The sequence below is a fragment of the Gallus gallus genome, chromosome 17 (assembly GCF_016699485.2).
Source record: "Gallus gallus isolate bGalGal1 chromosome 17, bGalGal1.mat.broiler.GRCg7b, whole genome shotgun sequence".
Lineage (NCBI taxonomy): Eukaryota > Metazoa > Chordata > Aves > Galliformes > Phasianidae > Gallus > Gallus gallus.
In genome coordinates this window covers 8,523,421-8,540,622 of record NC_052548.1, presented here as the reverse complement: position 1 = coordinate 8,540,622, position 17,202 = coordinate 8,523,421, and the positions used below count along the sequence as shown (strand labels likewise).

General features: G+C 55.3%; 2 protein-coding genes across 17 annotated transcripts in view; one reads left to right on the top strand and one right to left on the bottom strand.

Annotated features, from left to right (window-relative positions):
• GPSM1 (G protein signaling modulator 1) overlaps positions 1 to 12,115 on the top strand; it is a 52,208-nt gene extending 40,093 nt beyond the window's left edge. For 3 of the 6 annotated variants that reach the window (XM_415415.8, XM_040649421.1, XM_040649419.1), the window contains 3 exons: positions 8,014 to 8,173; positions 9,604 to 9,812; positions 9,971 to 12,115. In XM_415415.8, the coding sequence (XP_415415.4) occupies positions 8,014 to 8,173; positions 9,604 to 9,812; positions 9,971 to 10,159 (558 nt within the window). In that variant the 3' untranslated portion in view covers positions 10,160 to 12,115. Of the gene's footprint in view, positions 1 to 8,013; positions 8,186 to 9,603; positions 9,813 to 9,970 lie in introns of all 6 variants that reach the window. The other 3 variants (XM_015279800.4, XM_040649420.1, XM_040649418.1) reach the window with 1 other exon arrangement.
• DNLZ (DNL-type zinc finger) lies at positions 10,465 to 17,161 on the bottom strand. Of its 11 annotated transcripts, XR_005840578.2 has the most exons (8): positions 15,911 to 16,835; positions 15,711 to 15,815; positions 13,583 to 13,677; positions 11,683 to 11,794; positions 11,401 to 11,513; positions 10,933 to 11,038; positions 10,690 to 10,844; positions 10,465 to 10,603 (listed from the first exon to the last, which is right to left on the bottom strand). XR_005840578.2 is itself a non-coding variant. In XM_025141400.3 (6 exons), exons 1-3 carry the CDS (start codon positions 17,150 to 17,152, stop codon positions 16,162 to 16,164), a joined length of 471 nt encoding a protein of 156 aa, XP_024997168.1. In that variant the 5' UTR covers positions 17,153 to 17,161; the 3' UTR covers positions 11,401 to 11,794; positions 13,583 to 13,677; positions 15,711 to 15,815; positions 15,911 to 16,161. The 11 variants fall into 11 exon arrangements, 1 of the variants encoding a protein (XP_024997168.1); XR_005840577.2 differs by having other exon boundaries at positions 10,933 to 11,513; XR_006931707.1 differs by lacking the exons at positions 10,465 to 10,603; positions 10,690 to 10,844; positions 10,933 to 11,038 and having other exon boundaries at positions 15,911 to 16,367; positions 16,508 to 16,666; positions 16,778 to 16,835.
• Positions 17,162 to 17,202: the final 41 nt, after the last annotated feature.

Genomic DNA, 17,202 nt, shown 5'->3' with positions numbered 1-17,202 from the left:
TGCTGCTCCTTGCTGGGACTTTATGCAGGAGAACGAGTGGGGAGATAAAGAATCATTGCAGAGGAACTGCATGGGGTGGAGGGGGGAGGCAGCGGTGTGTTCTGGCATGCGCTGCCTCTGCTGCTCGTTGCCTCAGTGGTAAATTATCAGTTTCTTCCTTAAGTATTAACAGCTGCCAGGTAACGAATTCCCCCTCTCTGTTTTATAATGGCACTAAAATTGGGAATTGCCTCGCTTTTCTCTGTAATTATCCAATGAGGCCGCGTCAGCACGAGGGAGGCTGGGCAGGACTGGCAGCCGTGCGGCCCTGTGCTGTGCCTGGGGAATTGCAGTGGGGCTGCTCCGTGGGGCTGCTCCGTGGGGCTGCTCCGTGGGGCTGCTCCGTGGGGCTGCTCCGTGGGGCTGCTCCGTGGGGCTGCTCCGTGGGGCTGCTCCGTGGGGCTGCTCCGTGGGGCTGCTCCGTGGGGCTGCTCCGTGGGGCTGCTCCGTGGGGCTGCTCCGTGGGGCTGCTCCGTGGGGCTGCTCCGTGGGGCTGCTCCGTGGGGCTGCTCCGTGGGGCTGCTCCGTGGGGCTGCTCCGTGGGGCTGCTCCGTGGGGCTGCTCCGTGGGGCTGCTCCGTGGGGCTGCTCCGTGGGGCTGCTCCGTGGGGCTGCTCCGTGGGGCTGCTCCGTGGGGCTGCTCCGTGGGGCTGCTCCGTGGGGCTGCTCCGTGGGGCTGCTCCGTGGGGCTGCTCCGTGGGGCTGCTCCGTGGGGCTGCTCCGTGGGGCTGCTCCGTGGGGCTGCTCCGTGGGGCTGCTCCGTGGGGCTGCTCCGTGGGGCTGCTCCGTGGGGCTGCTCCGTGGGGCTGCTCCGTGGGGCTGCTCCGTGGGGCGCATGGCTGTAAGCGTTCTTCCTTACCTTGCTCTGTCTCATGCAGAAGGGCAGGTTTGGGAGGTGGGTTAGTGTGGATTTGAAGCAAGCCTGTGCTTGTGAGCAGAGAGGAGAGCACGTCCAAGTGCAGGAGGGCTGTGCAAGCCCTCAGCTGTGCAGAAGTTGCACTGCAGACCCCAGGCCTGGGTGCTTCTCAGTGTCTTGGCCCGAGTATTGGGGGCCATATGAAGGTATGTGTGAGCCCTTGTAGCTGGATGGGGTGGCCTTGGAGCAGTGCAGAAGAGGCTCCAACCAGAGGAATGTGACCTGAAATGGTCGTCCCAGGTCCCACTGCAGCTGTTTGCTGGTGGTGAGGACAGGAGCTCTGCAGCCTGGCCGTGCTGGGGCTGGCTGACCCAGCTCCTGAAACACATTTCTTTTTTCCCCTGGCTCACCGTAACCGGGTTTTCAGTTATTGGCACTTTGAAGCTGTAATTGAGGTCTGCTTTCCTCCTTGTGCAGCCCTTTCTTCGTGCAGATTGTCGGCCCTGGAGCTGCTCGGGGCAGGGAGAGGGACGAGGAGCTGAGCCGTTCCTGGGAGCTGTCACTTTAAAGAGAACAATACTGACAAAGTGGAACGAATTGCAGCCAGACTCAGAGCCATAAAACTCCAAATGTTTGACTTCTCTCCGAATCTGGAACTCTTCTCTCATTCCTGGGGGCTGTGCTGTGCCGGGGGCGCTCAGTGTGTCCGTGGTTCTGCCTCCTTGCATGCAATAAACTGCACGTGCCAGAAGAGCTTAAAACGTCAGAGTTCGCGTTCTGTTTGGGTGTAAATCAACGTGACTCTGAGATCACTGGGCAGTGACACCAGGTGGCACAGAGGCTTCCATTCGGGGGATTTTGTTTGCTTGTCTTGCACAGATATCGTTGGTTGAGGCGGATGGGAGCGCAAGGAGCGGTGTGGCCATGGATGTGCTTTGCAGACTGCAGCCCTGTGCGGGAGAGCAGGGAGGTCTGGGTGCTGCTCCCCGGTGCTCTGTGCCCCCACACCGGGCTGTGTGGGGCTGCTGTGGGGCGCACGTGGGCAGAACTCCAACGTGAGCTGCCGGCCGGGCAGGGCGCAGCCCCAGTCTGGGGTTAATGTGGCAGTCACGAGGCTCCGCTCACCTTCATCCACGTTTCCCATTAGCAGTGCTATTTTCAAACCTCCCCGAGACAATTAACACCAATTAATCTAAAAAAGACCAAACAACGTTGTGTTTTTCTTCCAGCGCCCCTGGCTTCATCCCATTCCACGTGCAGCCCCAGGAGGCTGCAGTTTGTACCTGGCAGGGGGGGCGAGCCTGGAGCAGCGCTCCACGTGCAATTGGAGGGGACCCCAAAGGTCCCCACAACCCCCATCTGCCCACCCCACATTGTGGTATCTGTGCATCCTGCTATGGGGTTGGAGAGCAGGTCTCCATAGCATTCCCTATGGATTTGCTTATTGGAGTGCACTGCAGACCCACGGAGCTGCCCCAGGACTCACTCTGCCTGCAGTGGGGCTGGGATTTCATGTTCTGTGGGCTCTGTGCATGGCGAGAGCCCTTGATGTTGGGGGAGGCCTTCAGGCGTTGCTGGATATGTGTAAATAATAATTAGGAGTCGGGCGTTTGCTGCAGCGAGGGGCGTTTGTAGGAGGTGAGGTGTGCACTGTGGGTGTGAGCACTACTTGTTAACCTTCCTTCTGCTCTAGTGAATCAGGAACATGGGTTATATCACTTAAAGCAATGGAGTATCTGTTGCTGCAATGAGCTCCGCTTGGCTTTGCTGCTTGGCTGTGGGGGGGGGGCTCTGCTGACCACACCTCGGGAACTCACTGCTCACTGGCATCAGCCCATGGCACTGATGGCTTGGGGCAGGGAGCTTGGATTTGCTCCTGGTGGTTAATTGATCCTCTGGAGTTGGCTGTCCCCCTCCCCAGCCTGAAGGGGCTGACCTGGAGGGATGGTGCTTCTGTTTTGTGTCCTTGGGTTGTGGTTAAAAACGTGAGGGCTGAATCTGGGCTTCGGTGGTAACGGGAGACCCAACCTGGTATGGGACTGGTCAAAAGCTGCAGGGAAAACTCACTGCCTTAACTGCGGAGTGTTGCTGTAGGACTGTCTGTATGCAGCAGAGGGGGAAAATGTAACCCTGGGATTAATGATAACCCTAGGATTAATGAGGCCATCGCAGGGGGTGGCTGCATCTGAGCAGTGTTGGCACAGTGAGCAGCAGAGGTGTCAGGGACACTTGGGCCACACTCTGCTGTGGGCACTGCACTCCGAGGGAAGGCAGAGCTGGGCTGTGCTGAGCTGCTGCTCTCAAGGTGTGGATTTGCACCAGGTGCAGCAGCAGGGAAAGCTCCCAGCAGGTCAGCGGTTGAGGCATTAGGGAAGGAGGGAGTGTGGGTGAGCTATTTTGATTTTGTTTGAAACAATAAAGCCGGAGCTATTTGCAATCCTTACAACAGAACCGGCTTTTAGCACTGGCGTTTATAGGGATGAGTGGGCGAGTTGTTTAAAGGGGAAAAAAAAATCTTTGAAAACAGTCCAAGGAAGGGTGATAATTTCATTCTGGAAGGGAAAAGCGTTGGGCATGCCTGTGTTTGCAGGGTGTGTGTGGGGCTGCTGGGACCACAGAGCCCAGGGGGCTGCAGGGGGACGTTCAGGTGGTGACTCTGCAGGTCAGGGATGCTTTCTCTCCTTCACTGCATGCTATGGTGCAAGAAGTGTTCTTTGCTGTTCTGAGGGCTGCTGGGTTACCCTCATCTCCTGCACGTCACCCTCTGTGCACACACCACGTGCTCTGATGGAGCTGTCCCTAGCCTTGGCTCTTCAGATACAGAACGGTCTCAGCTGTGGCTCACAGCCCCACTCCTCTCTGCCCCAAAGCATCCCCTCAGCTCAGCCCAGCGGTGCAGAGGCAGCAGCTGCGGTGCAGATGTGCAGCTCATGTGAGGTGTGGCAGTGCCTGCAGCAGTGTCCTGCCCTGAGCGTGGCAGTGGCTGTGCCCTGCCCATTTCCCATCCCTGCCCCTTCTTTCCTCCTTCGTTTGCTGCGGCATTTCTTACAATTAAATCATGGACAGAATGGTAGCTTAGTAGCGAGCTTCCCCAGGCAGCAGCTTTGGTTTAGAGGCAGATTCCCAATTGTGTCTCTTCCACAGCACACGGCCCCACACCCACACACGGTAATTGCTTTTTGCCTGCCCTGTCCCGAAGCTCAGACTGTGCAGGGTAATGGAGAACCTGGTTTTGCCCAGGGTGAGGGCATTCCCCACTCCTGCAGCAAAAGGTGGGCAGGAGGGTCAGAGGGCGGTGTGGATGGAGAGCTGATGGGGTTTGCTGGCTGCTCCTCTTCCTGGTGACCCATCCCACTGTCCCAAACCCACGTTCGTTTGCATTTCACAGATGTGAAACCTGTCCTCGGGCTGTTGCACGGTGCGTTCCCATCCCTTCTGTGCTTAGAATCTCATTACGATCACGATGTTCCCTCTGTTAAAGAGGGCTACGTTTGGATTCACTTTCAATCCATGGCTGAGCATCTTCTGCAGTAGGGCCAAAAAATCACATCCCTGACAGCACGTGGAGCAGGAGGGCTCTCGGCAGCCGCCGTGGGTCCCTGGGTATTTCAGTGCTTTAAATCTGAGCCATCAGATCGCGCCTGCGGGCGCACGGTGCGTTCGCTGCCCGTGGAGCTGAGCGCGCTTGCAGATGTCGTTCGGCAAAATCGATCCCGATCTATTTTTAAGGCGAAGTGTGCGCGGCGGGTGGGAGGCGAGGAGGTGGAGGGAAAGCTAAATATTCACATAGCTCCGCGCTGCGTCGGAGAGCATCGGCGAACGGCGCCGGGATCGTAGCAGAGAGGTGAGGGCGAAGCGAGCGCGGGGACGCGGCTGCGGGGGGAGCGCGGCACGGCGGCGGGGCTGAGGCTTCGTGCGGGGCTGTGGCGTTGTGCCGGGACTGGCGGTGCTCTGCTCTGTGTAAATCTGTGCTCCGGCGCTGAGCGGAGCCGCTGGGGAGCGCACGGCGAACGGAGCCGTCTGTGAGCGGAGCTGGGAGAGCGCGGCTGCCCGGGTCGGTGAGCGCAGCGCGGCTTCCTTTGGGCTCTGCTTTTTTGCCTTCTGAAATGGGGGGGGGATATGCACAGAGAGACGGAAGGGGGGGTTTCCTCGGGGCATGGCTTGGGTACAGCCTGTGGATGCTGGAAAAATCAGCTGCTTTTAAAGTTGGCCGCTGGATTCATTTTGAACTTCTTGTTACCGATATCCCTACTGCTCTCTGGAAAGAGGACGCAGCGTCCTGTGGAGCGCTTGGTGCTGTGCGATGCCTCGCAGGAGCACAGCGGTGTTGGAGGAGCTCTGCCAGGGGGGAGTGCTGCCCTCGGCACAGACTGTGTGAGTTTGACAGCTCTGAGTCAACGGGGAGCCAAGGAAGGCAGCAGCCAACCACTGGGAGTGGGGCAGCTCCACTGCTGTGCTGGGAGCGAAGTTGGTGGGCGCTTCCCCTCTGCATCAAACTGAGGCATCCAACCTGGACCTCCTCCTGCCCTCCTCCTCCTACCCCTCCTTTGCCTTCTGGATGCTCATCCCAGCACCCCCTCAGGTGCCCACCCTGCGCAGCTGGAGCAGTGAGGTGAGGCATGATGCCCTCCATGGTGCCGGGCTTTGGGGTGCACAGCAGTGCTGCTGTTGGCTTCTCCAAGAGGTGCTGGGGTGATGGAGCAAATGGCAATGCCATGTGCGTGGTGTGAAGTGCCCCTACCACTGCTTCTGCCCGGTGGTTTCGGGTCAGCTGCCTGATGAGAGGGTGAGTAAGTGCTTGGGATGCATGTGGTTGGTAAGGGAGAGACAGATAGGAGATGACACATGGGCACGGATGTGTCGGGGCGAATATCTGCTGGGTGCAGAGCATGGCTTGTCTGGGAAGTGTCTGCAGTCACAAAGCTGGCTCTGGGGATGGGGTGCTGGGATGGGGGGCAGGCTCCTGTCCCTGCTCCACCACTTGGTGAATCTCTTCATCTCTGTGTTGTCTACTCACCAAAATGGGATGAGGAGGAACTGTTGCTGCACAGGTTGCTGAGGAGGTGCTCTCTGAGGGGTGGCTGTGGGAGCGGCACTGAAACCTGCTATGTTATCCCCTGATCCTGCTGCATGAGGACACTGAGAGGAGAAGCCAGTCTGGCAGAACAGTGGGGTTTGGCCCCTATGAAATGCTGCTTTGTGCCCAGGGGACAGAGCTGGGCAGAGGCTGAGAGGTTCTGTTTAGCACTGGTGAGTGTGCACCTGTACTCCACAGGGCAGCGACCTGCAGGTTGAGGAGCTCAGGGCAGCCCAGCACTGGCACTGCTGCTCCCTGTGTTCCCAGCGCTGCAGCTGTGCTTGACACATCCTGCATCCCACCTGGCAGACTGAACAGCCTGCTCCTTGCACCAGCACACAGCAGCCCTGCTGCCTTCCAGGGAGGGAGTTGTGTTTCAGGTAAGCAAGTCCTGCTCCCAGGCTGTTATTAGCCAGGCTGCTGCGTGCTCTGCTCCCTTGTAGAGAACAGGAGCAAAGCTGCAGTGCTGTGTACATGGCCTGTCCGTGGGCAGGGAGCAGAGGTTTTGTGCAGGGTGTGGGGTGAGCTGTGGGGCTGGGACCCATGGCAACACCGTGTCGGTGGTTGTGCTGTTGTAGGACCGTTGCTCAGTGCTGTTAGGGGATGCCCTGGCTCTCAGGAAGCCACAGCTCGGCAGCAGACGGTGCACCCCAGGGCACGGCCCATCCATCTGCCCGCACAGCTCCTTCCTCAGGGCTGGCAGCAGGCAGTGCTCCGTGCAGTGTCACGTTGGGGCATTTTAATTAGAGAGGTGCAGGGCTCTGGGGGGGTGCCAGGCAGAGCATCCTTCCCTCTCCTGGGTGTGTTTGGCACAAAGATCCTGACACAGTAAATGGATGGATCCCTGGTGGGATGCGCTATGGGGAACGTGGTCTCCCCACGAGCTCTGTCCGTTGTGTCCCCTATGAGATGGAACTTCTCCTTGGGTTGTGCCACTGCCCCTGTGGACTGTGCCACCGCAGGGAGCTGTGGTGTGAAGGAGCAGGCTTCCTCCTCCAGCTTCAAATCTGGGTTGTGGGAGCCAGCACGGCAGGGCTGGGATAGATGCTGTTCATCCTTGGCTGAAGCTCATTCAGGTTGTGGTTTCAGAGGCTGATGGTCCGGAGGGTCTGTCTGTGCTGCTGATCCATTGGTCAGCACCTGGGAGGAGGTGAGAAGGGATTCTCCCTCCCCTCTCTGCTCCCACATTGCCAATGTTCCTCTCTGGCCCGCTGCTAATTTTGACGCTGCCCTAAATAGAAGCTGAGTGCATCTCATCTGCTTCGCTTAGCATACGGGGAAAATTGTTTTCCTACGTTTACTGACTCTGAGTGGCAGCCTTAACCCTCTCAGCACACAGCTCTCCCCCAGCACAGGGCTCCCTGGAAGCACTCTGCGTGCCGGTGCCCTGGGAGCAGCCCTGTGCTGGGAGCAGCACTGCACACCCTCACCAGAGGCCCTGCAGAGAGCTCTGCTGTGCAGCAGTGAGCACAGGACCTGGGCTCACCCTCCTGACACAGCACCCACCCCATCTCCGGCACGGCACATGAATTAGAGGCTGCTGTGAGTGCTAACCCTTCAGCAGCACAGCTTAAATATATCGCTGTCTGGTGCAAGGTGCTTATTTGGGGCTCTCATGCAAGAACTGTTTTCCTGAAGAACTGTAATTCTGTGGCATTTGCAGCTTGGTGAGGACTGGAGCAAGCAGGGTGCTATGGTGAGTCGGAAGGAAGCTGGGGGCTGTGGTCTGCAGAGGGTACCTTTAGCAGCTTGGGAAGGAGGGATGGGCAGCGTGCCTGAGCCTGGCACGTGGCAGCACCCCATAGGGGCACCCACTGGGTTCTCCCACCCCTTGGATTGTCCAAACCAAAGGGTAGTGAGGAAAGAGGGAAAGGAGAGGCCGTTTCTGAGCCAGGAGCACTGAGACTCAGAGGCAGTGAGTCTGGGCAGGTGCAGTGCGTGGAGCCCAGCTCTGGGCAGGGCAGGGTGGGAGCATTGCCGAGGCCACGCAGTGAGAGGCGGTTGGGATGTGCTGACTCTTTTGTGTTTTATTGTCTTTGCAGAAGATCAACCGGACCCCTTCGGATGAGGAATGCTTCTTTGACCTGCTGAGCAAGTTCCAGAGCAACCGGATGGACGATCAGCGCTGCCCGCTGGAGGAGTGCCCGTCGGAGGCTGCGGAGGCAGCAGCCACACCAGTCCCAGCCCTGGAAGAACGGATACGTAAGCGTGGAGGTGTTGATAAGTCGCTGTGACTCCGGGTCGTGCTGCTCCCACGGCATGGCCGGCTGCGTGGTGTTGCTGTGCAATGGCCCGGGTGGGCTCTGGCAGGAGGGGAAGGTACTGCTGGGCGTTCTGTGTGACCACAGTGGAAAAACTTCTGGGTTTTGTCCAGTTGTTGGATGCTGCAGTGATAGGTGTTGCGTAAGGACAGAGAAGGCAGCAGGGCGGATGGATAAACAAGAGGAAGCTCCGGGTGCGCAGACAGCAAGCTTTGCTTGTGGGAAGAACAGGGATAAATGGAGGAAACCATCTGACAAATAGATGGGATGGGGAAGGCAGGCCAGGGCTGTGTCTGCGCTTCGGGTTTGCATCTGTTTTGATGACAGCGTGTTGAGGTGCTCTGATTAAAGCAAACAGGAGCGAAGTGCTGGGGTGTGCAGGTCCTGCTGTGTGCTCCCAGGTGAGCCATTTCTTCTGGGCTAAAAATAAGGTGGAAATGAACATCGCTTTTTCAAGATGTGTTTCTGATGTAGAAATGCATTTGGCTGTAACAGCTGTGTGACTTAAGGGTGAGTTTGAGTATGGAGCTTTATTAAGAGCGTTCAAGTAGGCATGCTTTCTGTTCATCCATCACTTGGTCTCTGAGCTTTTTGGACGCGTTGTTTGAAGTTTCTTTGTCAGTGCTGCAGTTACTGTGCATTCCTACAACTCCAGGAGCCGGGGCTGTCAGAGCAGCAGTGTCAGGATCTTGGGGGACCCTCATGTGCTTTGTGCTCCCTGAGGCGATGCCCACCAGGCTGGATTTCTTACAGCTCCCCTTTGTCCCCATCCCAAGTGCAGTGCTTGTTGTGTGAATGTTTTGCTGCTCAGCAGCTGCTAGGAGCCAGCAGGCCCCATGCATTGCGTGCTGCCCAGGAGGTGTTGCCCTGGCTGGGGCATTGCTGGGATGGGTGGCTTAGTCAGGCCCTGGCTTTGCACATTACATGCCTGCAATTATACCCGGCCCTTGGCACAGTGTGCAGTGTCCAGTAAGGAACCACAGCAGTGCACAGGAACTGTACACTCACCTGCAACTGCTGCTGCCTGCACCAGGGTGGAAACCAAGGTGGCAGCAGCATCCTGCCAAGGTCTCTGCCTTACCCTACATACTAGGCAATGCAGCAGAGGCACTAGAGAAGGGTGTGAGTGGTTGCATGCTTGGGTCCCTGCTTTGGTGGTAGGTTTTTGCTTGCTTGCGTTGTTGGCACTGGGATTGTTCCTGCTTGTCGCACAGGGTGGAAGGGAATGGTGCTGGTCACAGAAGCTGGGGTCCTACCCAGCTCAGCCCTGGGAGGCTTCTCAAACAGGGGCTTAAGTCTGTTGGTGAGAACTTGAGAAGACTCTGTGGTGAGCAGAGATGTGACCCTGGTGTGCTCCTCTCCCCCTCCCAGCACACTCCTCCCTGATGGCATCCCCACAGACGGAGGAGTTCTTCGATCTCATCGCCAGCTCGCAGAGCAGACGGCTGGATGACCAGCGTGCCAATGTGGGCAACCTGCCAGGCCTGCGGATAACACACAACAACCTGGGGCACCTGTGCATGGAGGGGGACGCCCAGGAGCCCGGGGATGAGTTCTTCAACATGCTGATGAAGTGTCAGGTACAGCAGGGCTGAGCGGGAGGGAGGGGTGGATACTTTCTCCGCCATCAGCAAGCAATGCCCCCCTGCTCTCACCAGGCTGGCTGGGGGCTGTGGGCAGCAGCTGCCCACCTGCAGGCTGTCAGCACGCAGCCCTAACCCCTGCTCTTCCCCTGTAGTCCTCCAGGATAGACGACCAGCGCTGTGCACCACCAGACTCCATCCCCCGTGGTCCCACCATGCCAGATGAGGATTTCTTCAGCCTCATCCAGCGGGTCCAGGCCAAACGCATGGATGAGCAGAGGGTAGACCTGGCCTCAGCACAAGAGGAGGCAGAAGAGGAGCAGCAAAGGCCTGGTTCCAGCTAAGAACCGGGGTTGATTTGGGGGGTTTGTTTTGGTTTCATTTGTTTTTTCAAAAAGAACTTAAGTGTAGGTGGTTTCAAACTGAGTGCTCCTGCACCACCAGACTTCTCCCAGGATCTGCACCTCAACTGCACTGCACCTGGTGTTCAGAGGAGGGGATGGCTTTTAAACAAGGGTTTTTTAGGAGATGCAGCCTCTGTAACAATGGGCACAGCTCAAGGGAAGAAGACCTTGGCAGCCCTTTTGCTTGTCACCTAAAACTCCAGGAACTCACACTGTCAGCTGAAGGAGGAGCCCAGAGCAGGTAGTTAAATGCAGCCTTGATCTTCTTTATTTCTAAAATACTTTTAATAGGGAAAGGGACATTTTGCAGTCACATCTGCATCATGAGATGACACAAATTGTTCTGGATCATTTCCTGGAACATCTTCACCAGTTTTGTTTTTTCTGCAGAAGGAAATGAGCCCAAATCAGAAGCTGCACAGGACCTTTTAAAGCTCACCCCACCCCTGGCTGCAGCTATGGTCCCCCACCCTTTGAAGTTTGTTCTGGGGTTGCTCTGAACTCTGCAGTGAGAGCTGTATGTTGTCCCCTCCACTTCCTCAGCTGCTCCTGTACAGAGTTGTGCCAGAAGCTCCAAAGCAGGAGCTGGAGCTCTCCCTCTTTAACTTTAGTGGGATATGGAGACCTGCAGAGAATGAGCATGAGACAAAACCTGAAAGGTAAGTGCCAGCTATGCTGCCTGCACTGCAGCCACAAGACAGAAGAGCTGGTACCTTGCAAAGAAGGAAGAAAGTCTTCTGCTCATCAATCAAACTTAGCTGAACTAATTGTTTCTGGTGAGGCTCCTGGTTGAGCTGCACACAGGACGGTCCAGCATGCCTAAGGCAGAAACCTGCATCTGGCACTGACCTGCTTTGTGAGCCAGCAAAGTTTTCTGGCCATGGCTTGTCATGAGAGCAAGCAGAACTATCTCCTGCACCTGGCAACGGAGGACAATAGCACTTCCCTCCCCTTCTTTCTCCTGAAAGAAATCAGTGCTGTGCTGCTCTGTGCCCCAGCAGACCTGCTCTCAGCAAGGCAGTCCTTATTCCGCACATCGTCTGGTCCCACACCAGCAAGAAATGGAGCCTTGGCAACAGCTCCAGGCTGGGATTGTTACTGGGAGGTCAGTTTCACCCTGTACACAAGTGCAAGGGTCTACATTTACTTTCATCCCTTTCGGTAAAGTTGGAAATGCACACCCAGAGAGGAGGACAGCAGAGATCAAACTTCAGGAGGTGGAATGCTTGACCAGAGAGGCTGTCCTGGACTTCAGAAACTCCAGTAATGAGTTCTGCCGAAGCAGATGTGTTTCCTACAGGGGACAAATCAGCACTTTCTAATCAAAACAAATTTGATAGAAACATTTCCAACCAGCGGTAAGATTTTTTCACACCAGTGCCGCTGCTCACCAGGCATTTAACCGGCCTGTACTGACCATGGGAGGGGTAGCTGCATTTCAGCTGCCACCAGGGAGCACTCACCTGCTGCACAGAAGGCTGAGCTGAACCTCTGCCTCCTTCCTGGGCCAGGTAGAGAGCTGGAGATCAGGCAGGAGGATGTGCACAGCCACATATATACCCACCTAGCTTGTACCTGTAAAGAGGACAGAAATGGAGATGAGAATGACTTGACCAGCTCTAGGCTTGGCCCTGTGCAGCTCTCAGCCAGGTGGTGAACTGGAATCTGACCATTAAGCTTTCAGAGGTGTTAATTATTTGCCATATACTTGAATGTATGAGCTTATTTATTTTTTACATGTGCATTTGCTAATGTCATTTTAATGGGGAATTTCCAACCCACAGGTACTTTTTTTCTAAAAAAAATAATCTGCCAAATGAATTAATATATTAGAAAGGAATACAGCTCAAGGGAAAGGGAGGGTTGTGCTTAATAAATATTTGTGTCTAAGCTTCAGTGGCAAACACTCATTTCCATTCTTTTTTTGGCCAACCTTCCTGCTTTGCTGGCAACAGAGCTAATGGTGGCTCTTGGGGATGGGAGTGGGGGTGCCATGGTGGGTTCTTGTGGCAGCTGTCACGATATGTAATTGTTTAGAAAAGGGTGTACAGTTTACCTACATGTCCCTTTACCTTACAAGCACACAGGTCTGTTTGGAAGCAGCCATCATCCCAGGTGCTGTGCAGAAAGTTACAAAGCCCTGAGCACTCCCTTCCCCTAAACACCAGTCAAAGTTCAGAGTACAGGGACAAAAGGGCATTTAAAGCAGCCTGTGACTGTCAAGGATCTGCTTCTCCCAGTGAGCTCAAGCCCTCCCACAGGAATGGGGATGAACCCTTCCTTTCAGGCTAGGTACTGTGGTACCTGCCCCAAAAAACAGGTCTTGTTTCCCTGGTGGCAGCTGCTGGAAGAAAAGGGCAGCAATTTCTGCATGATGCCCTGGCATAAGCTGTTAGTGAAGATACTCACAAAGCAGCAGGCAGCAGTGCAAGCTCATTCCAACACAGCAGGAGCGAGCAGGCCATTAGACTTTGCTAGAGAGGGAGCCAGAGTGCAGCAGATTTTGGATCCTGAGGCTTGTGAGAATAAAGCCAAGTCCCAGCTGGTCTTCCTATGCCTCGCTACCTTGTGTAGGCTACTGCCAGTCCCAATCAAAGATTAACAAAGAGCCACCAGCTTGCTCTCATCAGGCATTCTTAAGCTTCAGACACATTGAACTGTGTACTGCCAGAGGCTTTGTGTGTGACTTGAGGACAGAACCATGCCCCCAGCTTTGCAAAATCTTGAGGTTTAGATTCCCAGGAATCAAAACAGGTGATGATTCCTATAACCATGTGATGGAGGGGCTGTCTCACTGTCCTTAGCAGCTGTGGAAGGGACCATGTGCTCTCCAGCACTGTTGGTTGCAGAGCACCTTCCAAACAGAAAGATGCCCCCAGGGAGCAGGAGCAATGCCTCACAGCCTGCTGCTCTGCTGTACCCTGAAGTGACAGAGAACAACACAGCATTGTCCGATGGCAGTCACAGTGTGCACAGTACAAGAGCTTGGTTCTGTGCAGGGAGCAGCTCGCTGCTGGCACCCACTGGATAAGGGAGGGATTGCTGGGGCTGACTTGGCCCTGGATCACAAAGGGCAGCTGCTGCAACCCATCAGAGTCCCCCAGCAGCTGGCTGAACTCTGGAATTTGAATGCAATAAAACAGGAGAGGCAGAAAGCCAGAGGCAAAGTATTTCCTATTTCACAGCAAAGCCCTTGCAGGATAGGATGGGGGAAAAGAATACATCTCTCATCAACTGCAGCAAAATGCTTCAAGGAACACACCAAAGGCTTTATGCCAGCAGTGTATCCTGTGAATGCTGCTCTGCACTGCCTCAAAATCACTTCTCTGTGCCTCAGACACCCATCAGTGCACTGTCACTCACCATGCTCTGCTGTTCCAGGTTTGGGCATCACTGGTGCTCATCATAACACAGCTCCAGCAGGCTTTTTCCTTTCTTCCCAGAAAGATACGCCTCCCCTTTTTCAGAAAGAAAAAAAAAAGAAAAAACCTCCTCATAATGAAGCGTAACATTCTTTTAAATGCAAGCTATTAGCAACAAACCCTCTGTTTTGTACACAAAGCACATCAGAGAAGTGCAGCCCTCTACCCCTCCAGCTGAAAGCCCCAGAGTGCCATTAAAAGCACCAGCTTCTTGGCCTGTTGCACAGCACAGTCTGTGTTTGGTTCCAAGGAGCCCCATGGGCTGCACCCTGCCTGCTGCAGCTGTTTCACAGCGCTCTGAGCTCCCTCTGTCCCACTCCAGGACCTCGTCCTGAAGATTCACCCACTCTGTGCAGCCTACTGCTTTGTGCTCTGCCCAAGCTGCTGGCCTAAGCTCTCAGAGCTGCCTCCAGCAACAGGAGCAGCAGCAAACCAGGCCTCTCTCCATCCTCAGAACTGGTAGTCAGGTGCCCATGGGTGAGCAGCAGTGGCTCAACCTCCACTCTGCCTCCAGGCAGCACCAAGCACCAGGGACCAGAGATGCTGCAATGACACACAGCTACAATTCCTACCATAAGAGAGTAAAAGCTAGCACAGCCTGTCTGTAGCCAGGGGCACAGAAAGGTAAGGAAAACGGTATTACAAAAGTTAGGTTATAAATGAACTGTTTCCAAGACAACACAGATCCCGTAACAGCAGCTCCGTTCCACCCCATCAAAGGCATTCCAGCAATGGCAGCACAGTTCTGTTTTCAGGTACAACACCAGAACCACTTTCCCAGCAGTGCTAACAGGGGCCAGCAGCTCACAACAGGGTGAGCACACAGCAGTGTTCCCCTCCTGCTTCTTAATTAATACATGGCTCACTCCCCCCTCTAATTGTCTCAGAGAGAGAGAACCATGTTTCGAGACAGTGTGAAGACACACAAAATGCAGCTGATGGATGCCTTGCCCTTCAAGGCTGTTTCATCTCTCTGAATTTACCTATCACCAGAGAAATGTGATTGTTTTCCTCTCACTGATCCATACTTACAATGCAACATATGTAAAACACTCCAGCTGAATGAACTCACTCATTAACGCAACGTACTCAGTGAACACTTGAATGATGAATCCATGGGCACCATGCTTGGCTGAAAGAACTGGGTTTGTTCAGCTTTGGAATCACAAAGGCTAAGAGGAATTTTTATTGCTCTTTAATGGAAGGGAGATATAGAGAAGACTCTCCTCATAAATCCAGCATTTAGAAAGAAGGTAATGGGCACAGGATGAAACATGGGACATTTCTGTTAGGTACTGGGACTGATTTTATTCTTATACTATAGGACAGGTCAAATACCAGACCTAATGAGGCTATGGGGCTTCCATCCTCAGAGAAACTCAAGCCAAGACCCTGAGCATCCTTATCTAACTGAACCTCCTTTAAGCACTGTGCTTGGGCTCCTCTAACCTTAATTACCCTCTGATACCAAGTTTAAAAACACAAGAAAGCAGATGCTTTGCTGTACTAAGAGGTTAACAGACCTCAAATCCATAACAATTATGCAAGCAAAAGGAGCCCAAAGAAACTGCAGTATGATCACCTTACTGCCTGATTCATCACTACCAGCACCCAGCACTTGGGTAAACACCTACATTTTTCATTTATGGAGTTATTATTTTCTCTTCTAGCTGATCTTAACATGCAGCAGTGGCATTAATAAGCACCTCAACGTCTGTCAAATAAGACACATTTCTAGGTGTTCCACTTATCTCCAACGTGCTTTACAAATACTAATTGTTCCTTCACGCCCATCCGCCCCCTCACCAGTAAGGAAGAAGTTGCATAACCCCAACCACAGGGCTGCTTTCTGCATCACCTCCCCACGAGGAGCTTCTGAGCAGGGGCAGCCACGGGGCAGAGCAGGAGTGGTGTAACCCCAAATAAAGACCTCTAACCCTGAGAAATGTGGGGCACAGAACCTTAACTCTAGAAGATACCACAGGAAAGAAAAGGGCAGCACTGAAGTAAATGCAGTATGAGCTCGTTGTCTGATGCTCCTATAGGCTCATTTGGCTTTGCAGACTCACCTGTGGTCAGGGCCATGTCCTCAGGTGGTCCCAATTGCCTCTTCTGCTCAGCTGCCATGCCATGCACCTCCAAGAGCACTGCAATCAGCTGCTGATGTGCAACACCTGGACAAGGCCAAAGGACACTGCTAGAACCTCCAGTTAGTGCCACACAGGCCTGAGCAAAGCAACCAGTCAGAAATCATTTGTTCCACTCTCACCTGAGAACAAAGCAGGCTTCCCAGTGCTGCTGAAGCACCTAAAACTGCTTTACCAACAGCAAAAGTACCAAGAAAAATATCCACAGCCCAACTCTGACATGACCAGCTTGGCCAAAGGCAAAACTACACCAACCAAAAACACGACAGAGAGAGGAGATGGACACCCACATTTATTCTAAGCACAGCGCATTGAAATGAAGGCAGAAACACGAAAGTCTCTCTTGCCATCAGCAGAACGCCACCAATCCCACTCAGGTCCGTCCCTTGCCGTCAGTCTCTGGGGGGGGGTCCCCACTTTCTCCCTCTGTAGGAGGGCTCTGAGGGCCGCCAGCATCTGCCCCGCCTTCTGGCAGCAGCTCCAGGGCTTCCTCACCAAGCACACGTCTCACCTTCTCCCCTTTGGCTGCCAGGATCTCCTCGATATTCCTTAACAGCAACGTGAAAGCCAACAGTGACGCTACAGCAAAGGCCAGAGGGAAGAGCCTGCTGTGGGGCTTTGCTCTTGGTAACAAACACCACACAGCGAAATGGGACATCCTCCTGGAAGCTGTCTGGGAAGCAGACAGGACTACCCCGACCTCGTAGGGCTGTTCTTACCCCATAGGATCAATCATTCAGCAATTACTGCAAAACTCGTTTTTAAGGGCATCAAAAGGAGTGGGAAATCACCGAAGTTCGGCAGGACGAGGGAGCTGACAGCATCCCGTGCCTGAGATGCTCACAGCTGGGGGGGACCCAGCAGCGATGGAACGGAGCCTGAGGGAGAACCGAGCAGCACGCGGAGCAGCGCCTCACCGGGCCCTCAGTGAGGGCTGTGAGGCAGCGGGTGGGACGCAGCCCGCCCCGCCCCGCCCCGCCCGCACGCACCTCTTGCCCTGCAGGTCGGAGAACCAGCCCAGGTTGTCGGCGATCACGTGATGGCTGTGGCAGCCGGGGCACGTGACGATGACGACGCCGCGGCTGTACGCCAGGCGGGAGATGTTCTGCGCCGTGCGGCGCCGGCACACCTGCAAGGCGTGCTCCGTTAGCGGCGCGGCACCGACCCGCGAGGCCGCTCCCTCCCCGCGCCCCGCCCCAGCCCCGCACCTTGCAGGTGTACACCAGGCGGTAATGCGACGGCTGCAGCCGCCCCACGCTGTCCGGCGGCGCGGTGCACGCGTGGCGCGGCGCCGGGCGCTGCTGTGGAGGCGCTGAGGCGCTGAGCGCGGCGCGCACCGCCGCCCGCCCCAAGCGCCGCAACATGGCGGCCGCGCATGCGCAGAAGGGGGCGGCGCTGACGCTGCGCGGCCGGT